The sequence below is a fragment of the Chlorocebus sabaeus genome, chromosome 12 (assembly GCF_047675955.1).
Source record: "Chlorocebus sabaeus isolate Y175 chromosome 12, mChlSab1.0.hap1, whole genome shotgun sequence".
Lineage (NCBI taxonomy): Eukaryota > Metazoa > Chordata > Mammalia > Primates > Cercopithecidae > Chlorocebus > Chlorocebus sabaeus.
This window is the reverse complement of record NC_132915.1, coordinates 64,118,849-64,138,157: the sequence shown is the minus strand read 5'-3', so window position 1 is coordinate 64,138,157 and position 19,309 is coordinate 64,118,849. Positions and strand designations below refer to the sequence as shown.

The 19,309-nt window shown below is 41.3% G+C and overlaps 1 protein-coding gene across 1 annotated transcript in view; it reads right to left on the bottom strand.

Annotated features, from left to right (window-relative positions):
- Window positions 1–19,309, bottom strand: part of LOC103219230 (phospholipid-transporting ATPase FetA-like) — a 109,800-nt gene that overhangs the window by 9,205 nt on the left and 81,286 nt on the right. Inside the window, exons 14-19 of the mRNA XM_073022226.1 lie at window positions 17,424–17,586; window positions 13,741–13,929; window positions 12,917–13,032; window positions 2,174–2,338; window positions 1,544–1,655; window positions 226–331 (exon numbers count right to left, since the gene is read on the bottom strand). Of these exons, the coding sequence (XP_072878327.1) occupies window positions 226–331; window positions 1,544–1,655; window positions 2,174–2,338; window positions 12,917–13,032; window positions 13,741–13,929; window positions 17,424–17,586 (851 nt within the window). The remainder of the gene's footprint in view (window positions 1–225; window positions 332–1,543; window positions 1,656–2,173; window positions 2,339–12,916; window positions 13,033–13,740; window positions 13,930–17,423; window positions 17,587–19,309) is intronic.

Here is a 19,309-nt window from a genome sequence, read left to right as displayed (position 1 = left end):
ATAGGTCCCTGACCATCCACATGCTACACTTCTCCATCCCCCATATTCCAGCCCCATTTAGCCCAAATGCTGCTTTACAAAATTTTTTCAAATATTTTAGTTTTTTTTTTTCCCTCCTCCATGTCTCATCTGTTCCTTCTGGTGGTGTGGGAGCCACACTAAGGGAAGAGATAGGTGGGAAATTTTGGGTCCAGGGACTGGCTGTGGCTAATCTCCCATCTATACCTGAGTTCTTTCCGAATAGTCTCATCATCCTTGCCTTCCACGATGAACACCTCATCCATTTCATCCTCAAATAGATTACAGGAATAGGCAATGTTCACAGCAGTCTCTGTAGCGAAAGGGGAGCACAAGTCTCATTTTGGCTCATGTTTAAGACAGGGACAGGATCTTCATAGTGTACAGGTACACAGGCTCTAATATTGGGCTGCAGAGCCCATTCATCCACATTTGCCATGGATGCAATCAAAGTGCATTTTTAAAGAATCAGTGGAGATCATGTTCAAACATCCACAGATGATTGTCTACCTGTACAGACTTGTGGGTTACTTATCAATAACTACGGTCATTCTGGCCTTCTCTAGAAAGCCTTACCCTATTTCTTAGAACAATTTCAGTCTTTATCTACCTCTCCAGGCAATCAGGATGTGTTTCTTTGAACAGCACTGTGCCCATCTCTATGCTAGATATTATGCCCCCATAAAATAGTCTGGAATTTGGAATAAATTCATACTAAGAAAAAAATCAAGCCCTGAATCCTGGCTACACGTGGTATCAGAATTCAGAGGAGAGATTGCAATTGTCACAGAAACTTTCTTGAAGGAAGTCCTTGGAGGATGAATAAGACTTGAAGGAAAAGGCATTTTAAGTGGGGAAACAACCCAAACCAAGACCCTAGAGTAGGAATTGGTTTCTTTGTGGGGCATATTTAAGATAATGGTAACATTAGGATGCAGATAAGGATGTGAAGAGCAATAGATTATCAAAGTCTTGAAGGCCAGATAGAGGAGTTCAACCTTTACAACATGGAGTCACTGTAGGTCCCTGAACAGAGGAGTAACATCATAAAATTAGTATATTTGAGGAAGATTAAACTGATGGTTGTATGTTGGCTGTACTGAAATTAATAAGGGCAAGAGACAGATGAGTTCAGAAGTTTGTCTAAGTACAGCCAACAGAAAATGAGGTTGAACTGGGAGGGTAACATAGGAGGATTTTCAGACAAATTTGTGGAATATAGTAGGAGAGTGATTCTATGGGACAATAGAATACAGTCAAAGACAATTTTAAAGTTTAGCTTGTGAGTTCCTGGGTGACAGGTCATGTCTGATTGATTCATCTGTCTTCAATGACTAATATATCATCTGGCATAAAGTATATACTCAGCAAATTGTATACAAGATTGAGAATAAAGGTGTCCTCTAAGGACTTGATTTGACTTACAAGATACTTGTCAAAAAATGGCTAAGAAAAAAAGGAAAGAGGAAGAAAAGAAATGGCTAAGGTGGATAGGGAAGAGGATCAGTCAGTCTAGGGGTTTTACCTTGCTTATCACCAGTTAAAACCCATAGTCTAATTTTGGCTTTGTTCAGGATGATGATTGTCTCAGGTACTCCATCTTGTAGCTTGTCTTCTATGGCTGTGACCCCTAACAGCTTTGAAAAGATGTATCAGTGAATGAGGAAAAGGGTAAGAGGCTTTTCCCCTTTTATTAAAAATAATTAATTATTTTTAATTTAGTGCTACCCAATGACTGAACTGGCACCTCAGTACTCTCTTTAGTGAGCCGGCTCTGTCCTGGAGTGAGGATCTCAGTGGTATAAAAATCAGCACATTTTGCCTCACAACACACACAGCTTTTCAACTAGATTACTTAGCTTCTGTGAACAGCTTTGGAATTAGAAACACTGCCAGAAAGATTAAAAATTACAACCAGTGCATTCTTCCATTATGGATTGAGAAGGTCCAGGATACACTGAATCAGCTGGGAGTCCAGTATCCAGCCTCCCTGGCACAAAGCTATGGGGCTCGCCTGCCAAGACTTCCTATCTTTCCTCCCGGAGAGAGCCTGCATCTGTCAATCCTCTGGGAGCCACTTTCAGAACCCTTGCTCAGTCTGCTGACTGCCAGGCCCCATCACTGCCCCCAGTCTATCCCTGGCTTCCTCACTAACCATCAAGTCTTTTTCGACTTCTTCATAGATACTTGATAATCTGCTTTCCCGATTCTCCAAAGACAAGCAGGCTTCATTATGCCTCTTGCTCCAGTCCTGAAAGAATGCTTCATCCAACTCTCGGTAGGCCACCATTAGGGTGCGAAGGCCTTCACTGGCATAATCCTGGAAGACATACACGTGTGTGCGCTGAGTGGGCCTGGGCTGGGTTAAGGCTGAGTTAAGGGAGCGGCAGACCCCACAGGCTTCATTTGCCTACAAAATAGGGTTTAATAATTAGTAACATGGGGCTAGTTCCTAGCCTAAGCAGAAAGCAACTGATGTGCTTTTTCAGCAAAACGTCCCAAAGATGGGGGCCAGCATAGCTGGAAGGTTGAGAGTAATTCTGAAGGATAGAAGGTTCTAGCTTTTACTTGTGGTTAGGTAATTTGCTGTGTGACTCTGGGAAAAACCAAGTCTAGATCTCTTACTTGTAAAATTGGGATGATAATGTACCCTCTACAGAGAGGATAATGATGACTATGATATGAGAATGAAGGGAATAATAAAGTAAAAAGAAGCAGTTGTTATAAAAAATAATCAAAGGTGTTACTAGTTTTTACAAGCACACATTCACTTCCATTTTCCTCTCTCCCTTCCTTCCTCAAATATTCATTGGGTATCTTACACAGCACATACTTGTGTATTTGTCTATAGTTGGTTGGTTCAGTTGATTAGCCATAGCCGGCAAGTTAATGAGGGCACCACTGAAATGCTCTTTGGGTGAGTTAGCATCATTTTGCTCCTTAGCCACTGACATATCCTAACTAACCATAGCTAACCATCTTGCAGGAATAAACTCTTGGTCATAGGAGGGCTGGGTAAGAGTGTGGGTGGTTTAGGGCAGAATTCATATCCATCTAAGGGTGGGTTAGAAACAGATTTTGAATATCGAGAACTGCACATGACAACAATTCTACACGATCATTGCTATAGTGAGTGGCAAACTAATTCACTTTGGCATTATAAGAGCAAGAGAAACAGAATTTACTCTCAGTTCCCTGTGTAACGCCGAAGTGTCTGATGCTAGCTGTCAGGTGAAATTAACATAAGAATATATGGATGGAATGTCATCTCTTAAACCTCTATGATGTTGGCAGTCTAGGAAGCCCCAGAAAAGATTTCAGGAGAGTTTCTAAGAAGGAAGTGACAGTGGCAGAAACTGGTTTTGTATAGGACACAGATAAAATAACTTGACAAGCTTAACAATACAATGACAATTTAATTAATCCATTCAACAAATAACTTTGTGGTATGTGTTAACATTATCTTTTATCCCTACTTGTGTGTTTTTTCTCTTAGTGCTGGTATGAGGCAAACTAGGGCCTGAGAGCCAAATTCTGCCCGCTACCTGTATGTGCATGACCTGTTTGCTGATCCCTGTCTCAGAGGGCCTGGAGTTCTGCTTTTGCGTAAGTGGGTTGTTAGAGCTTGACTCTTACAGATTTGCCATCAGTGGTGAATACACTGTAGTATAGTCAGGCTTCACTGTAAGTGTCTGTTGAGGATGGTAAGCAGGAAGCATGTCAAAAGATCTGAAACAGTTTTCTGTCTTCCTTTGAGGCTAGTCTGTGGAAATGCTTTCAGAAAAGGTACCCTAATTCACATGTTCTGAAAGGTTAAAAGATAAAAGTCTAGTCCATAAAAAATACTATGGCCTCTGGGAACCAGTATAAGGCATAAGAGCTGTCTTGTGTGGGACATTTCACTGACTTAAAAAAAAAAAACTTGAGATACAATTCATATACTATAAATTTCATCCTTTTAAAGTATACAAGTCAATGGCCTTTTAAAAGTCTATTCACAAAGTTCGTGCACCCATTACTAATGTCTAATTCAGAATATTTTAATTATCCCAAGCTGAAACCCTGTATCCATTAGCAGTCATTCCCCATTCCATTTTCCCCTAGCCCTATGATGGCCACTAATTTACTTTCTGATTCTATAGATTTGCCTAATCTGGACATTTCATATACATGGAATCTTTGTGGCCTTTTGTGACTGGCTTCTTCACATAGCAGAATGTTTTCAAGGTTCATCTCTGCTGTAGCATTTATCAGTACTTCACTCGTTTTTATTGCCAAATAACATTCCATTGTACAGATAAACCACATTTTATTTATCCAATCATCTGTTGATGGACATTAGGGTTGTGTCACTTTTTTGGCCATTATGAACAATGCAGCTTAGAATATTTGGGTACACTTTTTTTTTAATTTTTAATTTTTGTGGGTACATAGTAGGTGTATATATTTACGGGAAATATGCGATATTTTGATATAGGCATATAATCATCACATCAGGGTAAATGGGGTATCTATCACCTCAAGCATTTATCGTTTGTGTTACAAACAATCCAATTATACTCTTTTAGTTACTTAAAAATGTACAATTAAATTATTAACTATAGTCACCCTGTTGTGCCACCAAATACTAGATCTTATTCATTCTTTCTATTTTTCAATACCCATTTGCCATCCTCACTTCCCTCCCTCTGCCCCACTACTCTTCCCAGCCTCTGGTAACCATCATTCTACTCTCTGTCTCCATGAGTTCAATTGTTTTAATTTTTAGCTCCAACTAATTGAGAACATGCAAAGTTCGCCTTTCTGTGCCTGGCTTATTTCACTTATTAATAACATAATGATCTCCAGTTCCATCCATGTTGTTGCAAATGACAGGATCTCATTCTTTTTTTATAACTGAATAGTACTCCTTGTGTATATGTGTCACATTTTATTTATTCATTTGTCTGTTGATGGACACTTAACTTTTTGCCTCCAAATCTTGGCTATTGTGAATATTGCTGCAGTAAACATGGAAGTGACAATATCTATTCAACACACTGGTTTCCTTTCTTTTGGGTATATACCTACCAGTGGGATTTCTAGATCATATGGTAGCTCTATTTTCAGTTTTTTGAGGAAACACCAAACTGTTCTCCATAGTGTCTGTACTAATTTACATTCCCAACAGCAGTGTACAAAGATTCTCTTTTATCCATATCCTAGCTAACATTTGTTATTGCCTGTCTTTTGGATAAAAGCCATTTTAACTGGGGTGAGATGATATTTCATTGTAATTTTGATTTGCATTTCTGTGATGATCAATGATGTTGAGCACCTTTTTATATGCCTGTTTATTATTTGCATGTCTTCTTTTGAGAAATGTCTCTTCAGATCTTTTGCCTATTGTTAAATCGGATTATTAGTTTTTTTTTCCTATAGAGTTGTTTGAGTTCCTTATATATTCTGGTTATTAATCCTTTGTCAGATGAGTAGTTTGCAGATATTTTCTTCCATTCTGTGGGTTGTCTCTTTACTTTGTTGATTGTTTCCTTTGCTGTGCAGAGCTTTTAAACTTAATGTGATCCCATTTGTCCATTTTTGCTTTGATTGCCTGTGCTTGTGGGCTTTTACTGAATATATTTTTTGCCCAGACCAATGTGCTGGAGAGTTTCCCCAGTGTTTTCATTTAGTAGTTACATAATTTGAGGTCTTAGATTCAAGTCGTTAATCTATTTTGATTTGATATTTATGGTGAGACATAGGGGTCTGTTTTCATTCTCCTTTAAATTTTTTTTTAATTTACTTTGAAAAATAGAGTCAGGGTTGTGCTTTGTTGCCCAGGCTGGTCTCGAGCTCCTGGGCTCAAGTGATCTTCCTGCCTCGACTTCCCAAAGTGTTGGGATTACAGGCATGAGCCACAATGCCTGTCCTAGTTTAATTATTCTGCATATGAATAATATTGTTTTCCCAGCATCATTTATTGACGAGACTGTCTTTTCCCCAGGGTATGTTCTTGGCAACTATGTCTAAAATTAGTTTACTGTAGGTGTATGAATTTGTTTCTGGGTTCTCTATTCTGTTACATTGGTCTATGTGTCTGTTTTTATGCCATTGCCATACTGTTTTGGTTACTATAGCTCTATAGTATAATTTAAACTCAGGTAATGTGATTCCTCCAGTTTTGTTATTTTTGCTCAGGATAGCTTTGGCTATTCTGGGTCTTTTATGGTTCCATATAAATTTTAGGATTGTTTTTTCTATTTCTGTGAAGGATGTCATTGATATTTTGATAGGGATTGCGCTGAATCTGTAGATTGCTTTGGGTAGTACGGACATTTTAACAATATTTACTCTTCCAACTCGTGGAGTATCTTTTAATTTTTTTGTGTCCTCTTCAATTTATTTCATCAATGTTTTATAGTTTTCATTGTAGAGATCTTTCACTTCTTTGGTAAAGTTAATTCTGAGGTATTTAATTCTCCCTGTAGCTACTGTAAATGGGATTACTTTCTTGATATCTTTTTCAGATTGCTTGCTGTTGGCATATAGAAATGCTATTGATTTTTGTATATTGAGTATGCATCCTGCAACATTACTGAATTTGCTTATCAGTTCTAACAGTTTTTTTGGTGGAATCTTTAGGTTTTTCCAAATATAAGATCATATCAACTGCAAACAAGGGTAATTTGACTTCTTCCTTTCCAATTTGGGTGTCCTTTATTACTTTCTGTTGTCTGATTGCTCTAGCTAGGACTTCCAGTACTATACTGAATAACAGTGCTGAAAGTGGGTATCCTTGTTGTGTTCCAGATCTTGGAGGAAAGACTTTCAGTTTTTCTCCATTCAATGTGATGCTAGGGACTTGGGTGTTGTGATCTAAGTCGTGTCTGCATTAGGAGGCACCCCAAGCCCAGGAACACTGTCATTTTTGCAGACTTGTAGTGGTAAAAGTGGTCTTAGATAAGATGGTGGTCTTGGATAAAATCTGGAAGAATTATCTGGATTACTAGGCAAAGACTCTTATTTTCTTCCTTTATATTCTCCCAACCAAATGGAGTCTCTCTCTCTCTATGCTGAACTGCCTCAAGCTGGGACACAAGCAACCCTGTGACCACCACTGTGACTGTGGTGGCTCAGACCTGAAGCTAGCACAACTCTGGGTCTTGCCCAATGCCCTCTGTAACCACTACCTGGTTACCACCTATGTTCACTCAAGGGCCTAGAGCTCTACAATCAGCAGGTGGTGAACCCAGTCACTCTTGTGTCCTTCACTTCAGGGTGGTGATTCTCCAAGGCTCCAGCCTGGTCCAGAGATGTCATTTGGGATCCAGGACCCAGAGTCATAAACCCAAAAAATCCACTTGGTACTTTATTCCACTGCAGTTAAGTTGGCATTGAAACCACAAGACAATGGTTTTTCCCACTTTTCCCTCCCTTCTCTCCCTTTTTCCCAGGTAGTGGAGTTTCTCCCTGTGTCCACCATCATGACAGGCTTATGGGGAGTACTGCCAGGGTACTGATGATGTTCACTTAAGGCCCAAAAGTTCTTCAATCAGCCTGTGGTAAATGCTTCCAGGCTTGGAACTCCCCCTTCAGGGCAATGGGCTATCTTCTGGCCAAGGGTAGGTTTATAAATGCCATCTAAGAGCCAACGCTTGGAATTGGGGGCCCCTGGAGCCTGCTTGTACTGTAGCCAAGCTGGTAGCTGAGCTGCAAGATAAAGTCCTCTTTATTTTTCCCTCTCCTTTTTTCAAATAGAAGGGGTCTCTCCTTGTAGTCACTACAGTGTGAATATGCTGAGTGACACCTGAAGCCAGCACATCTCACAGTCTCACCCAAGGCCCATTGCATGTATTACCTGGTTAGTGCTATTGATTATTCAGGACCCTAGGGCTCTTAGGTCTGGAGGTGATAAATTCTGCCAGGATTGGGTCCCCTTCAAGGTAGTGGGTTCCCTTTGGCCCAGGGCATGTCTAAAAATCTCACCTAAGAGCTAGGGCCTGGAATGGGGGCCTCATGACTTTGCCTAGTGCCCTGTCCTACTGTGGCTGAGCTGGTGTCCAAGTTGCAAAACAAAATCCTTTTTATTATTCCCTTTCCTCTCCTCAAATGGAAGGAAGGGGTCTCTTTTGCAGGTATGTGTTGTGCTGCCTGGGGTTGGGGTAGGGGTGGCACTCCCTTAGCCACTCAGACTAGTGTCTCACTGGGTCTCATGACCCTCCAAGTCCAGTGGCTCTGAACCCAGTACAGGAGTAGGACTTGGCTAGGAGTTGCAGTTCTTGTGGCCTTGACAGCCTGTCAAGTTTATTTAGAACCCAAGAGCACTTTAACCTGTGACGGTGAAGCTTGCAGAAACTCAAGGTCTTTTTTTGAGACAGAGTTTCGCTCTTGTTGCCCAGGCTGGAGTGCAATGGCACTGTCTCAGGTCACTGCTACCTCCACCTCCCGGGTTGAAGCAAATCTCCTACCTCAGCCTCCCAAGTAGCTGGAATTACAGGCATGCACCACCACGTCTGGCTAATTTTTTGTATTTTTAGTAGAGATAGGTTTCTCCATGGTGGTCAGACTGGTCTCAAACTCCAGACCTCAGGTGATCTGCCCACCTTGGCCTCCCAAAGTGTTGGGATTACAGGCGTGAGCCACCGTGCCCAGCCAGAAACTTAAGTTCTGACTGTTGGGATGGGTGATTCCCCTCTGGCTAGGGCTAGTCTAAATGCTCCCTCTGTGGGCACTGGTTGTGTTTTGACTGGTGTTGGCAGCACTGAGTTCCCATAATTGCTGCACTCTCCCTCCCCCAAATTCACAGATACTCTGCACAATGTGGCCACTGCTAGGGGATGCAGGAGGGCTGATGCTAGTGATTCAAGACTGTCTTTCCTACCCTCTTCGGTACACCTTTCAGTGATACGAAGTTAACATCAGATACTCTGATTGCTCCTCTGTTTTTGGTTCTTTGAGGGTGATTTTTTAATGTAGATAGTTGTCAAATACGGTGTTCCTGTGGGGAAAATGATCAGTGAAGGATTCTATTTATCCATCTTGCTCCCATCCCTCCACCTGTGTACATGTTTTTGTATGGGTGTATATTTTTATTTCTCTAGGAAATATACCTTGGAGTGGAATTGCTAGGTTATATGATCACTTTATGCTTAACTTTTTAAGGAAATGCCAGACTGTTTTCCAAAATGGCTGTGCTATTTTACTTTCCCATCAGCAATGTAGAGGGGTTACAATTTCTCTGCATCCTTGTCAATGCTTATTATTGTCTGGTTATCTTTCTTTTTCCTTCAAATATTTGATTTTAGCCATCCTAGTGGGTGTAAAGTGGATTTTGTGGGTTTGATTTTTGTATTTCTCTAATGACTAACGATGTTGAATAGCTCTTCATGAGCTTATTGGCCATTTGTTCTCTGGCTTCTGGCTGTGTGTTAATGGAGAGTCAAGTTGAGGTGACTTAATAAAATAGCATATTCTCTGATTTATCAAACATTTTTGTGATCTATCTTCATTCTTATTCTGTCCCTTGTTCTCTCCCTAGTCCCCCAACCCTTTACATATACAGATTTAGAGGTGAAAACCTCAAAGAGTATGGATCTGGTTTTCCTTTCTTGTGCCAGACAGCTGGAGCTACTCTCTTTTTTGATACATCCCAAATCCTAGAGTGTAGAAGTAAGGTAGGGTAGGGTAGAGAAGGTGCCTTTGATGATTCCAATCCTGTAGACAACAGAGAGAGGTATCGAACAGTCCAGGCCTGATGTTTTCTATTCTAGGTAGTCTGTTCTCATCATGCCTGGGGGGGTAGGGCCTCCCATAACAACAGGTCCTATTCTTTTTATTATTATTACTATTATTATTATTATACTTTAAGTTCTGGGATATATGTGCAGAATGTGCAGGTTTGTTACATAGGTATACACGTGCCATGGTGGTTTGCTGCACCCATCAACCTGTCATCTACATTAGGTATTTCTCCTAATGCTATCCTTCCTCTAGTCCCCCACCCCAACAGGCCCTGGTGTGTTATGTTCCCCTTCCTGTGTCCATGTGTTCTCATTGTTCAACTCCCACTTGTGAGTGCGGTGTTTGGTTTTCTGTTCCTGTGTTAGTTTGCTAAGAATGATGATTTCCAGCTTCATCCTTGTTCCCGCAAAGGACATTAACTCATCATTTTTTATGGCTGCATAGTATTCCATGGTGTATATGTGTCACATTTTCTTTATCCAGTCTATCACTGATGGGCATTTGGGTTGGTTCCAAGTCTCTGTTATTGTGAATAGTGCTGCAATAAACATACGTGTGCATGTGTCTTTATAGTAGAATCATTTATAATCATTTGGGTATATACCTAGTAATGGGACTGCTTGGTCAAATGGTATTTCTGGTTCTAGATCCTTGAGGAATCACCACACTATCTTCCACAATGGCTGAACTAATTTACACTCACACCAACAGTGTAAAAGTGTTCTTATTTCTCCATATCCTCTCTAGCATCTGTTGTTTCCTGACTTTTTAATGATCGCCATTCTTTTTTTTGTTTTGTTTTGTTTTTTTGAGATGGAGTCTTGCTCTGTCGCCCAGGCTGGAGTGCAGTGGCGCGATCTTGGCTCACTGCAAGCTCTGCCTCCTGGGTTCACACCATTCTCCTGCCTCCCGAGTAGCTGGGACTACAGGCGCCCGCCACCACGCCCAGCTAGTTTTGTGTATTTTTAGTAGAGACGGGGTTTCACCATGTTAGCCAAGATGATCTCGATCTCCTGACCTCTGATCCACCCACCTCAGCCTCCCAAAGTGCTGGGATTACAGGCGTGAGCCACTGCCCCCAGCCTAATGATTGCCATTCTAACTGGCGTGAGATGGTATCTTATTGTGGTTTTGATTTGCATTTCTCTGATGACCAGTGATGATAAGCTTTTTTTCATATGTTTGTTGGCCACATAAATGTCTTCTTTTGAGAAGCATCTGTTCATATCCTTTGCCTACTTTTTGATGGGGTTGTTTTCTTCTTGTAAATTTGTTTAAGTTCCTTACAGATTCTGGATATTAATCCTTTGTCAGATGGATAGATTGCAAAAAATTTTCTCCCATTCTGTAGGTTGCCTGTTCACTCTGATGATAGTTTCTTTTGCTGTGCAGAAGCTCTTTAGTTTAATTAGATCCCATTTATCAATTTTGACTTTTGTTGCCATTGCTTTTGGTGTTTTAGTCATGAAGTCTTTGCCCATGCCTATGTCCTGAAGGGTATTGCCTAGGTTTTCTTGTAGGGTTTTTATGGTTTTAGGTCTTACATTTAAGTCTTTAATCCATCTTGAGTTGATTTTTGTATAAGGTGTTAGGAAGGGGTCCAGTTTCTGTTTTCTGCATATGGCTAGCCAGTTTTCCCAACACCATTTATTAAATAGAGAATCCTTTCCCCATTGCTTGTTTTTGTCAGGTTTGTCAAAGATCAGATGGTTGTAGATGTGTGCCATTATTTCTGAGGCCTCTGTTCTGTTCCATTGGTCTATATATTTGTTTTGGTACCAGTACCATGCTGTTTTGGTTACTGTAGCCTTGTAGTGTAATTTGAAGTCAGGTAGTGTGATGCCTCCAGCTTTGTTCTTTTTGCTTAGGATTGTCTTGGCTATACAGGCTCCTTTTTGGTTCCATATGAAATTTAAAGTAGTTTTTTTTTTTTTTTTTTTTTCTAATTCTGTGAAGAAAGTCAATGGTAGCTTGATGGGGATAGCACTGAATCTATAAATTAATTTGGGCAGTATGGCCATTTTCACAATATTGATTCTTCCTATCCATGAGCATGGAATGTTTTTCCATTTGTGTGTGTCCTCTCTTATTTCCTTGAAAAGTGGTTTGTAGTTCTTGAAGAGGTCCTTCACATCCCTTGTAAGTTGTATTCCTAGGTATTTTATTCTCTTTGCAGCAATCGTGAATGGGAGTTCACTCATGATTTAGTTCTCTGTTATTGGTGTATAGGAATGCTTGTGATTTTTGCACATTGATTTTGTATCCTGAGACTTTGCTGAAGTTGCTTATCAGCTTAAGGAGATTTTCGGCTGAGACAATGGGGTTTTCTAAATATACAATCATGTCATCTGGAAATGGAGACAATTTGACTTCCTCTCTTCCTATTTGAATACCGATGTGAAAATCCTCAAGAAAATACTGGCAAACAGAATCCAGCAGCACATCAAAAAGCTTATCCACCACGATCAAGTCGGCTTCATCCCTGGGATGCAAGGCTGGTTCTACATATGCAAATCAATAAATGTAATCCATCACATAAACAGAACCAATGACAAAAGCAAACCACATGATTATCTCAATGGATGCAGAAAAGGCCTTCAATAAAATTCAATACCCCTTCATGCCAAAAACTCTCAATAAATTAGGTACTGATGGAATGTATCTCAAAATAGTAAGAGCTATCTGTGACAAACCCACAGCCAATATCATACTGAATGGGCAAAAGCTAGAAGCATTCCCTTTGAAAACTGGCACAAGACAAGGATGCCCTCTCTCACTATTCCTATTCGACATAGTATTGGAAGTTCTGGCCAGGGCAATCAGGCAAGAGAAAGAGACAACAGGTCCTATTCTGAAGCAAACTCCAGGTCAGACTATGGAAACTCCTGAATCAAGAACCAGAGAACTATTCTGATTGTTGTAATACTCCCATGGACACAATCCTCATCATGCCTCTGGGGAACTGTCGCACTCAACTCTTTGATATAGAAGTTGGCAATGTGGTCGGCGAAAATCCCACAAAATAAGATAGTTTTACTCTTCTACCAATTAAAGAGACACATACATCATTATACAGCCATATAGAAACACGATGGCCCAGGGACACATACGTGGCTACATATCCAGATACAGAGAACTACCCGCACCTTCCTTCTCCTGCAGCCTAAACACTTACATCTAAATGTTCCATGGTCACATCACAGAGGGAACTACAGGATGGATGAAGCAGTTCACAGATGATGGTGTCTGCACCCTTGCAAAACAACATTATCCGATCTTCAGGTGTCCGCACTAAAGATAAGCAAATTAAGCAAAGTAACTATATCAGTCCCTTATTATAACTTATCTGAGCCAATGAGGGATAATAGGAGGCTATTCCCCATGATACTGTTTCTCCCTTTAATGGAGGCTAAGTACTCAGTGAGTGGTCACACAGGATAAATGATGTGGCGAGGGCTGCTAAAAGTGAGAGAGGAACTTACAGAACCAGTTCTTCCATGGGTTCAGTGTTACCCATGGAAGAGTCTGATGTAGAATCACATTTAGTATGCCCAAGTCCCAGACCAAGGCTCATATCTAGTAATGCCACGGGTGAAAAATGACCTTCCTTTTTAGTATGAGGGGCTCAAACTAACTGAGAGAGACAGTATGAATTTTCCCTTACTGTCTGCTCCCATCTCTTATTCCATGTTCAGGCTTTATAAATTTATTCTTTGCCCTCTCCGTGGCTTTGAGGGTGCTGACAAGCCACTGCTCAGGAACACTAGGGACTTAGTGTGGACTTAGCATATGGTAGCAAGCCCACATATGTGTGTAAGAGAAAAGTTAAAGGATATGTGAGAAAATAGGGATGGCTGCATGTTTGTATTTGAGGCACATACCTATGAGAAGGTATGTGAGTGGGAGAAAGCATGTATGTGTAGATAAAAAAGAAAGGCAATGTGTGAATACGTATGAAGGACTAAGAAGGGGAGAAGGCCAACTAGGAAGGGCACCCACCAATAACAGACATCCTCTTGCGCACATTATTGAAGTCCAAAATAGTCAGCAGTTGGTAGACTCTGGTTTTCCCCATTTCGACCAGTATGACTGTCTCAGACGTGCGGGAACGGAACACAAAGCCAAAGTTCCTGGCAGCAGTGACCAGGGCACCTTCATCTGGTGACTGAGCCTGGTACACCAGCATGCCTGACAGGAGAGAAGAGGGCAACCAGAGCTCACAGAGATGAGTAGCTGAAGTCCACCCAGAAGTGACACTGTCTTCTAAGTGGTTTATATAAAGATAGAGCCCAGAAAGGGGCATGTTTCTTTAAAACTACCTGACAAGTCTGGCTCTACAAGGCCAGATTGCATAGAACATATCAGTGTTTTCTCCTTTCCATTTTTTAATTTTTTATTTTTATTTTTTTGAGACAGGGTCTCACTCTGTCACCCAGGCTGGAGTGCAAGTGGTGTGATCACAGCTCACTGAAGACTCAACCTCCCAGGCTCAAGCAATCCTCCCACCTTGCTCTCCCAAGGAGCTGTGACCACAGGTATGCACCACAACTGGCTTTTTTTTTTTTTTTTTTTTTTTAAATGAGGTCTCCCTATGTTGCCCAGGCTGGTATCGAACTTCTGGGCTCAAGTGATCCTCCCTTCTCGGCATCCCAAAGTGCTGAGATTATGGGCATGAGCCACCACACCTGGCCTTCATTTCCATTATTTCCAACTTACTTTACAGAGGTATATGGAACATACAATGTATACAAACAAACTGAACAGGCAGTTATTCTTTGACTTTAGTGAGTAAAGATGGCTCAGGAAGCTTGTTAAAAATGCTAGTTCCTGGATCTCTCCCAAACTTAACTGAATCCATAATCACAAAATCTGGGAGGAGGGCCTAAGAAAATGAATTTTTAACAAATCTCCTGGGTGATTCTCATGCAGGTAGTCCTGCATAAGTGCTCCTGAATAAGACTAACCACGCTTTTAAAAACACTGCTGTAAGAAAATAAGATTGATGATTTAGTAAACTCTATATATATAGTTTATATATATATATATATATATATATATAGATATATATATATGCAAGTGTTGTCATCTTTGAAAGTCACCCTGGGAAGCTAAATGACTCACCTTATTGAATCAGTCTTTCAATCTGATATTCTTCAAGATATTTCTGCAACTCCTTTGTTAGAATATTATCACAACTTGAGGTATATTTTAGATTATTTCTCTTCTGAAGGTTGATTTGATTTTTAAAACAGTTATGCATCATTAGAGTCTTATGCTTGTGAATACGGTAGGTGGGGAATATAATTTTAGGTCAGATACAAGATATATCTACTGAACAATTGAGATTATTTTCTTGTGTGTTTCCTGCTCTGTTACTCGGGGCAGTAAACAAGGCCAAGGCCAAATATGCTTCAAATAATAGCAGCTTGTTGGAATAGCAGCAGGTCAGAGAAGCATGCGGTGAACGTGACATGGGGTTTTTATCTCTGCTCTTCTTAGCTATAGGATTTTAGGCAAGTAACTTAAGCTCCCTTAGCATCAGTTTCCATTTTTCTTGTTCTGCCTACCTCGGAGGGCTGATGTGAAGACTATATGAGATAATACAAATGAAAGCAATTTGTAAAACTGTAAAGTGATATACAAATATAGGGTGTTACTACTGGTAGTATTAAGAGTACATTGACTTTAAAGGATGTGATTCATTTGGTTGTCTAAATTCTTTTTTTTTTTTTTAATTTGAGATGGAGTCTCGCTCTGTCACCCAGGCTGGAGTGCAGTGGCACGATCTTGGCTCACTGCAACTTCCGCCTCTCGGGTTCAAGTGATTCTTCTGTCCTCAGCCTCCCAAGCAGCTAGGACTACAGGTGCATGCAACCATGCCTGGCTAATTTTTGTATTTTTGGTAGAAACGGGGTTTCACCATATTGGCCAGGCTGGTCTTGAACTCCGGACCTTGTGATCTGCCCGCCTCAGGCTCCCAAAGTGCTGGGATTACAAGCGTGAGCCACTGCGCCTGGCCTGGTTATATAAATTCTTATTTGTTAAGGAAAAAAAGTCTTCTTAATTAATTAATTTATTTTTTGGGACAGGGTCTTGCTCTATCACCCACACTGAAGTGCACTGGCATGATCTTGGCTCACTGCAACTTCTGCTTCCAGGGCTCAGGTGATCTGCCCACCTCAGCCTCCTGAGTAGCTGGGACAACATGCTTGACTGTTTTTTTTTTTTTTTTTTTTTTTTTTTTTTTTTACTTTTTGTAGAGACAGAGTTTCATTATGTTGCCCAGGCTGGTCTCGAATTCCTGGAGTCATACAATCCACCTGCTCAGCCTCCTGCTACTGGCATGAGCCACTGCACCCTGCCAAGCCTTAATTTATAATCAATTATTTCTCATTCATCGTTTCTAAAGAGGTTTGGATAAATTAATGGATGACACAGCCAGATCTGGTTACTAAAAAAACTAGGATAGTGGAGATATCTTCAAATTGTGAAGCAACAAGAGGATGACAACTCATCTTTTAGGAGGCCTTGTCAGAGATAATGGGGCTGATCTGGAGGGCAGAACATCACAGAGCTTCAAGATCAGAAGTTCCCATGGCTACGCTTTCAGGGACCATTCTTTTTTCTTTTTCCTGCCACCCTCCTCAGGATAATTTTTTTTTCCCTAGAGATAGGGTCTCTCTGCCACCCAAGCTAGAGTGCAGTGGCACGATCATAGCTCATTGCAACCTCAAACTCCTACTCTCAAGCCATCCTCCTGCCTTAGCCTCCCAAGTAAGTGGGATTACAGGCCTGCAGCACCATAGCTGGCTAATTTTTTTCTTTTTTTTTTTTCTTTTCTTGTCATTTCTTTCTTTCTTTCTTTTTTTTTTTTTGTGACAGAGTCTCGCTCTATTGCCAGGCTGGAGTGCAATGTCACTATCTCGGCTCACTACAACCTCCAACTCCCTGGTTTAAGCAATTCTCCTGGCTCAGCTCCCTGAGTAGCTGGGATTACAGGCATGCGCCACCACACCCAGCTAATTTTTGCATTTTTAGTAGAGACGGGGGTTTCACCATGTTGGTCAGGATGGTCTTGATCTCCTGACCTCATGATCCGCCCGCCTCGGCCTCCCAAAGTGCTGGGATTACAGGCGTGAGTCACTGCGCCTGGCACCAGGCTAATTTTTTATTTATTTTAAAATTATTTTTTTTGTAGAGATAGGGGTGGACAGGGGGAATCTCACTTTGTTGTCCAGGCTAGTCTCAAACTCCTGGCTTCAAGCAATCCTCCTGCCTTGGCCTTCCAAAATGCTGGGATTATAAGCATGAGCCACTGCTCTTAGCCTCAGGGATCATTCTATAGTTAGTTACCAGAAAGGTTTCTCTGAAAATGTAGAGCACCATAAAAAATTAAAAGAAATGAAAATAATCTGAAGCTCCCCAGACACCACCAAGTTTGACTCCTACTGAATGAATGAATCTTCTTTTAAACCAAGAGTTTGTTTTCTACTTGAATACCTCTGGTATTAACAGGAGCTAACACTTATCTTGACTATCCATTCCATTGCCAGACAAAGCTACCTAATAGAAAGTTCTTTCTTAGATTAAGCCATTGCAAAGAATATCAAATCACCGCTACCTCCAGCCTAGACTCCATGACATATTCTCAGTCCATGAAGCTACCTTAGGCCTCTCCTCACCTTCTACTTTTTCTTCTGACATCACGGTATGACACAATGAGAGTGAGCGGAAAAACAAGTGCACCCAGTGATCTCCCTTTTTCACTGCTTCCACCAAAGTCTTGTCATAAAATGAAAACTTAGGATCAGCCAGTTTGTTGTAGGAGAAGTCAACCTTTTCTTTCTGGAACACATAAGCCAGAACAAACTTCTCAGCAGCAGCTTGATACTTTTCAGATCAATTTGGAGGCAGTTTCTGGAATGTGATGAGAACTCCTAGGAGGATGGCAAGGAAAAGCAAGATAAATGAAGGAGATCCTGTGCTGGTTTCTAAGGCCCCTGTAGCTCTGACCTGGATCATCTATTGATTGGGCCAGAAAACATCCTTCCTACAGGAGACAAGCTGGGCACTGCTTGGCAGACCCCTCTTGGACTCATTCACTCCAGCTATTCTGAATGGTTAATGGCTGTCTTCAAACTCTGCTCTTCTAGGTCCCAAATCTATGATAATCATACCTGAGGATAATCAAAACAGAGGGAGTAATTGCTCTGTATTTGTAGGTGGTGTCTGGAAACAGCATTGTTTCTGGTTGTCCATTGCCTGATTTTGGGAACTGAGTATGGAGTAGAGTCCTACATACAGTGGTATCATTGTGTTACACTATTCCTCTCTGGCCCCATCAGAGTTAAAAGGAGGCTAGGGAAGAATATTGCAAGATAGAGCAAGGCCACATGACAAGGAAGCTTCAGTACGTGCTTGTTGTTCACAGACTATATTCCTGCTTGACTTGTCAGCATACCTGATTCTTCCTGCCTCTGACCCTCATGATCACTGACTTTGCTGCTTGTGTTCCTATTTCAGTCCTTCCTTCAATCTTGTGCATAGTCACTAACCATTTTCCTGGCTATGACCTTGGCTCCTTTAGCCATTGACTCTGATTCTCCATTTCAGCTAGGCTGCTTGTAGCCACCTTGGGCAAACACTTTTTTTCTGGCTCAGCTTGGCCCTAATACTTTCTTTCTCTTTTTCTTTCTTTTTTGTTGTTGTTGTTTTGTTGTTATTGTTGAAACAGAATCTCAGTCACCCAGGCTGGAGTGCAGTGGTGCAATCTTGGCTCACCACAATCTCCACTTCCTGGGTTCAAGCAATTCTTGTGCCTCAGCCTCCCAAGTAGCTGGAATTACAGGCGTGTGCTACCACGCCCAACTAATTTTTGTATTTTTAGTACAGATGGAGTTTCACCATGTTGGCCAGGCTGGTCTCGAACTCCTGGCCTCAAGTGGTCCACCCACCTCAGCCCCCGCAAAGTGCTGGGATTACAGGCATTAGTCACTGCGCCCAGCTGGCCCTAAGATTTTCTGTTCTCCACTCTGGAGTACAATGTTATGAACACATTTCTCCAGCTCATACCAGAACTCTCAAGGATCTTTCTCCAGTTCTCTGTATATGTGACGTTACTTGGGCTGGGCCCTACTATGTCAAGTACAGATACAATTTTGTTGCTTGGTGCTATGTTGGGAAAAAGGAAGTTTGTAGTGAGGTATATTGGCTCTTCTCTATATCTTACTTGGAGGGAGTTTGTCAGAGCAGCAAGGAGGTATGCTCAGGTACAGAACCAAGCCCTAGACTTAGCCAACAATAGAGTTATAAGCTCGGGGAAGTTCATGGTTTCAGCAATTTAAGATGACCCATTATACAGCACATGTATCCTAAGGCTTTTCTAGAACTGAGACCTTACAGTGACACATTCTTTGAAACTAGAGGCTAGTGAGCAAGGAGAGACAAGGATAGAAAGGAAGGCATGAGCCAGATCCTGCATTACTATCTCATTACCAATAAGGTGTCATAGTGATTTTCCACCAGAAGTGATGTGGATTCCTGTCAGAGAAAGTCCTCTGGTAGCAGC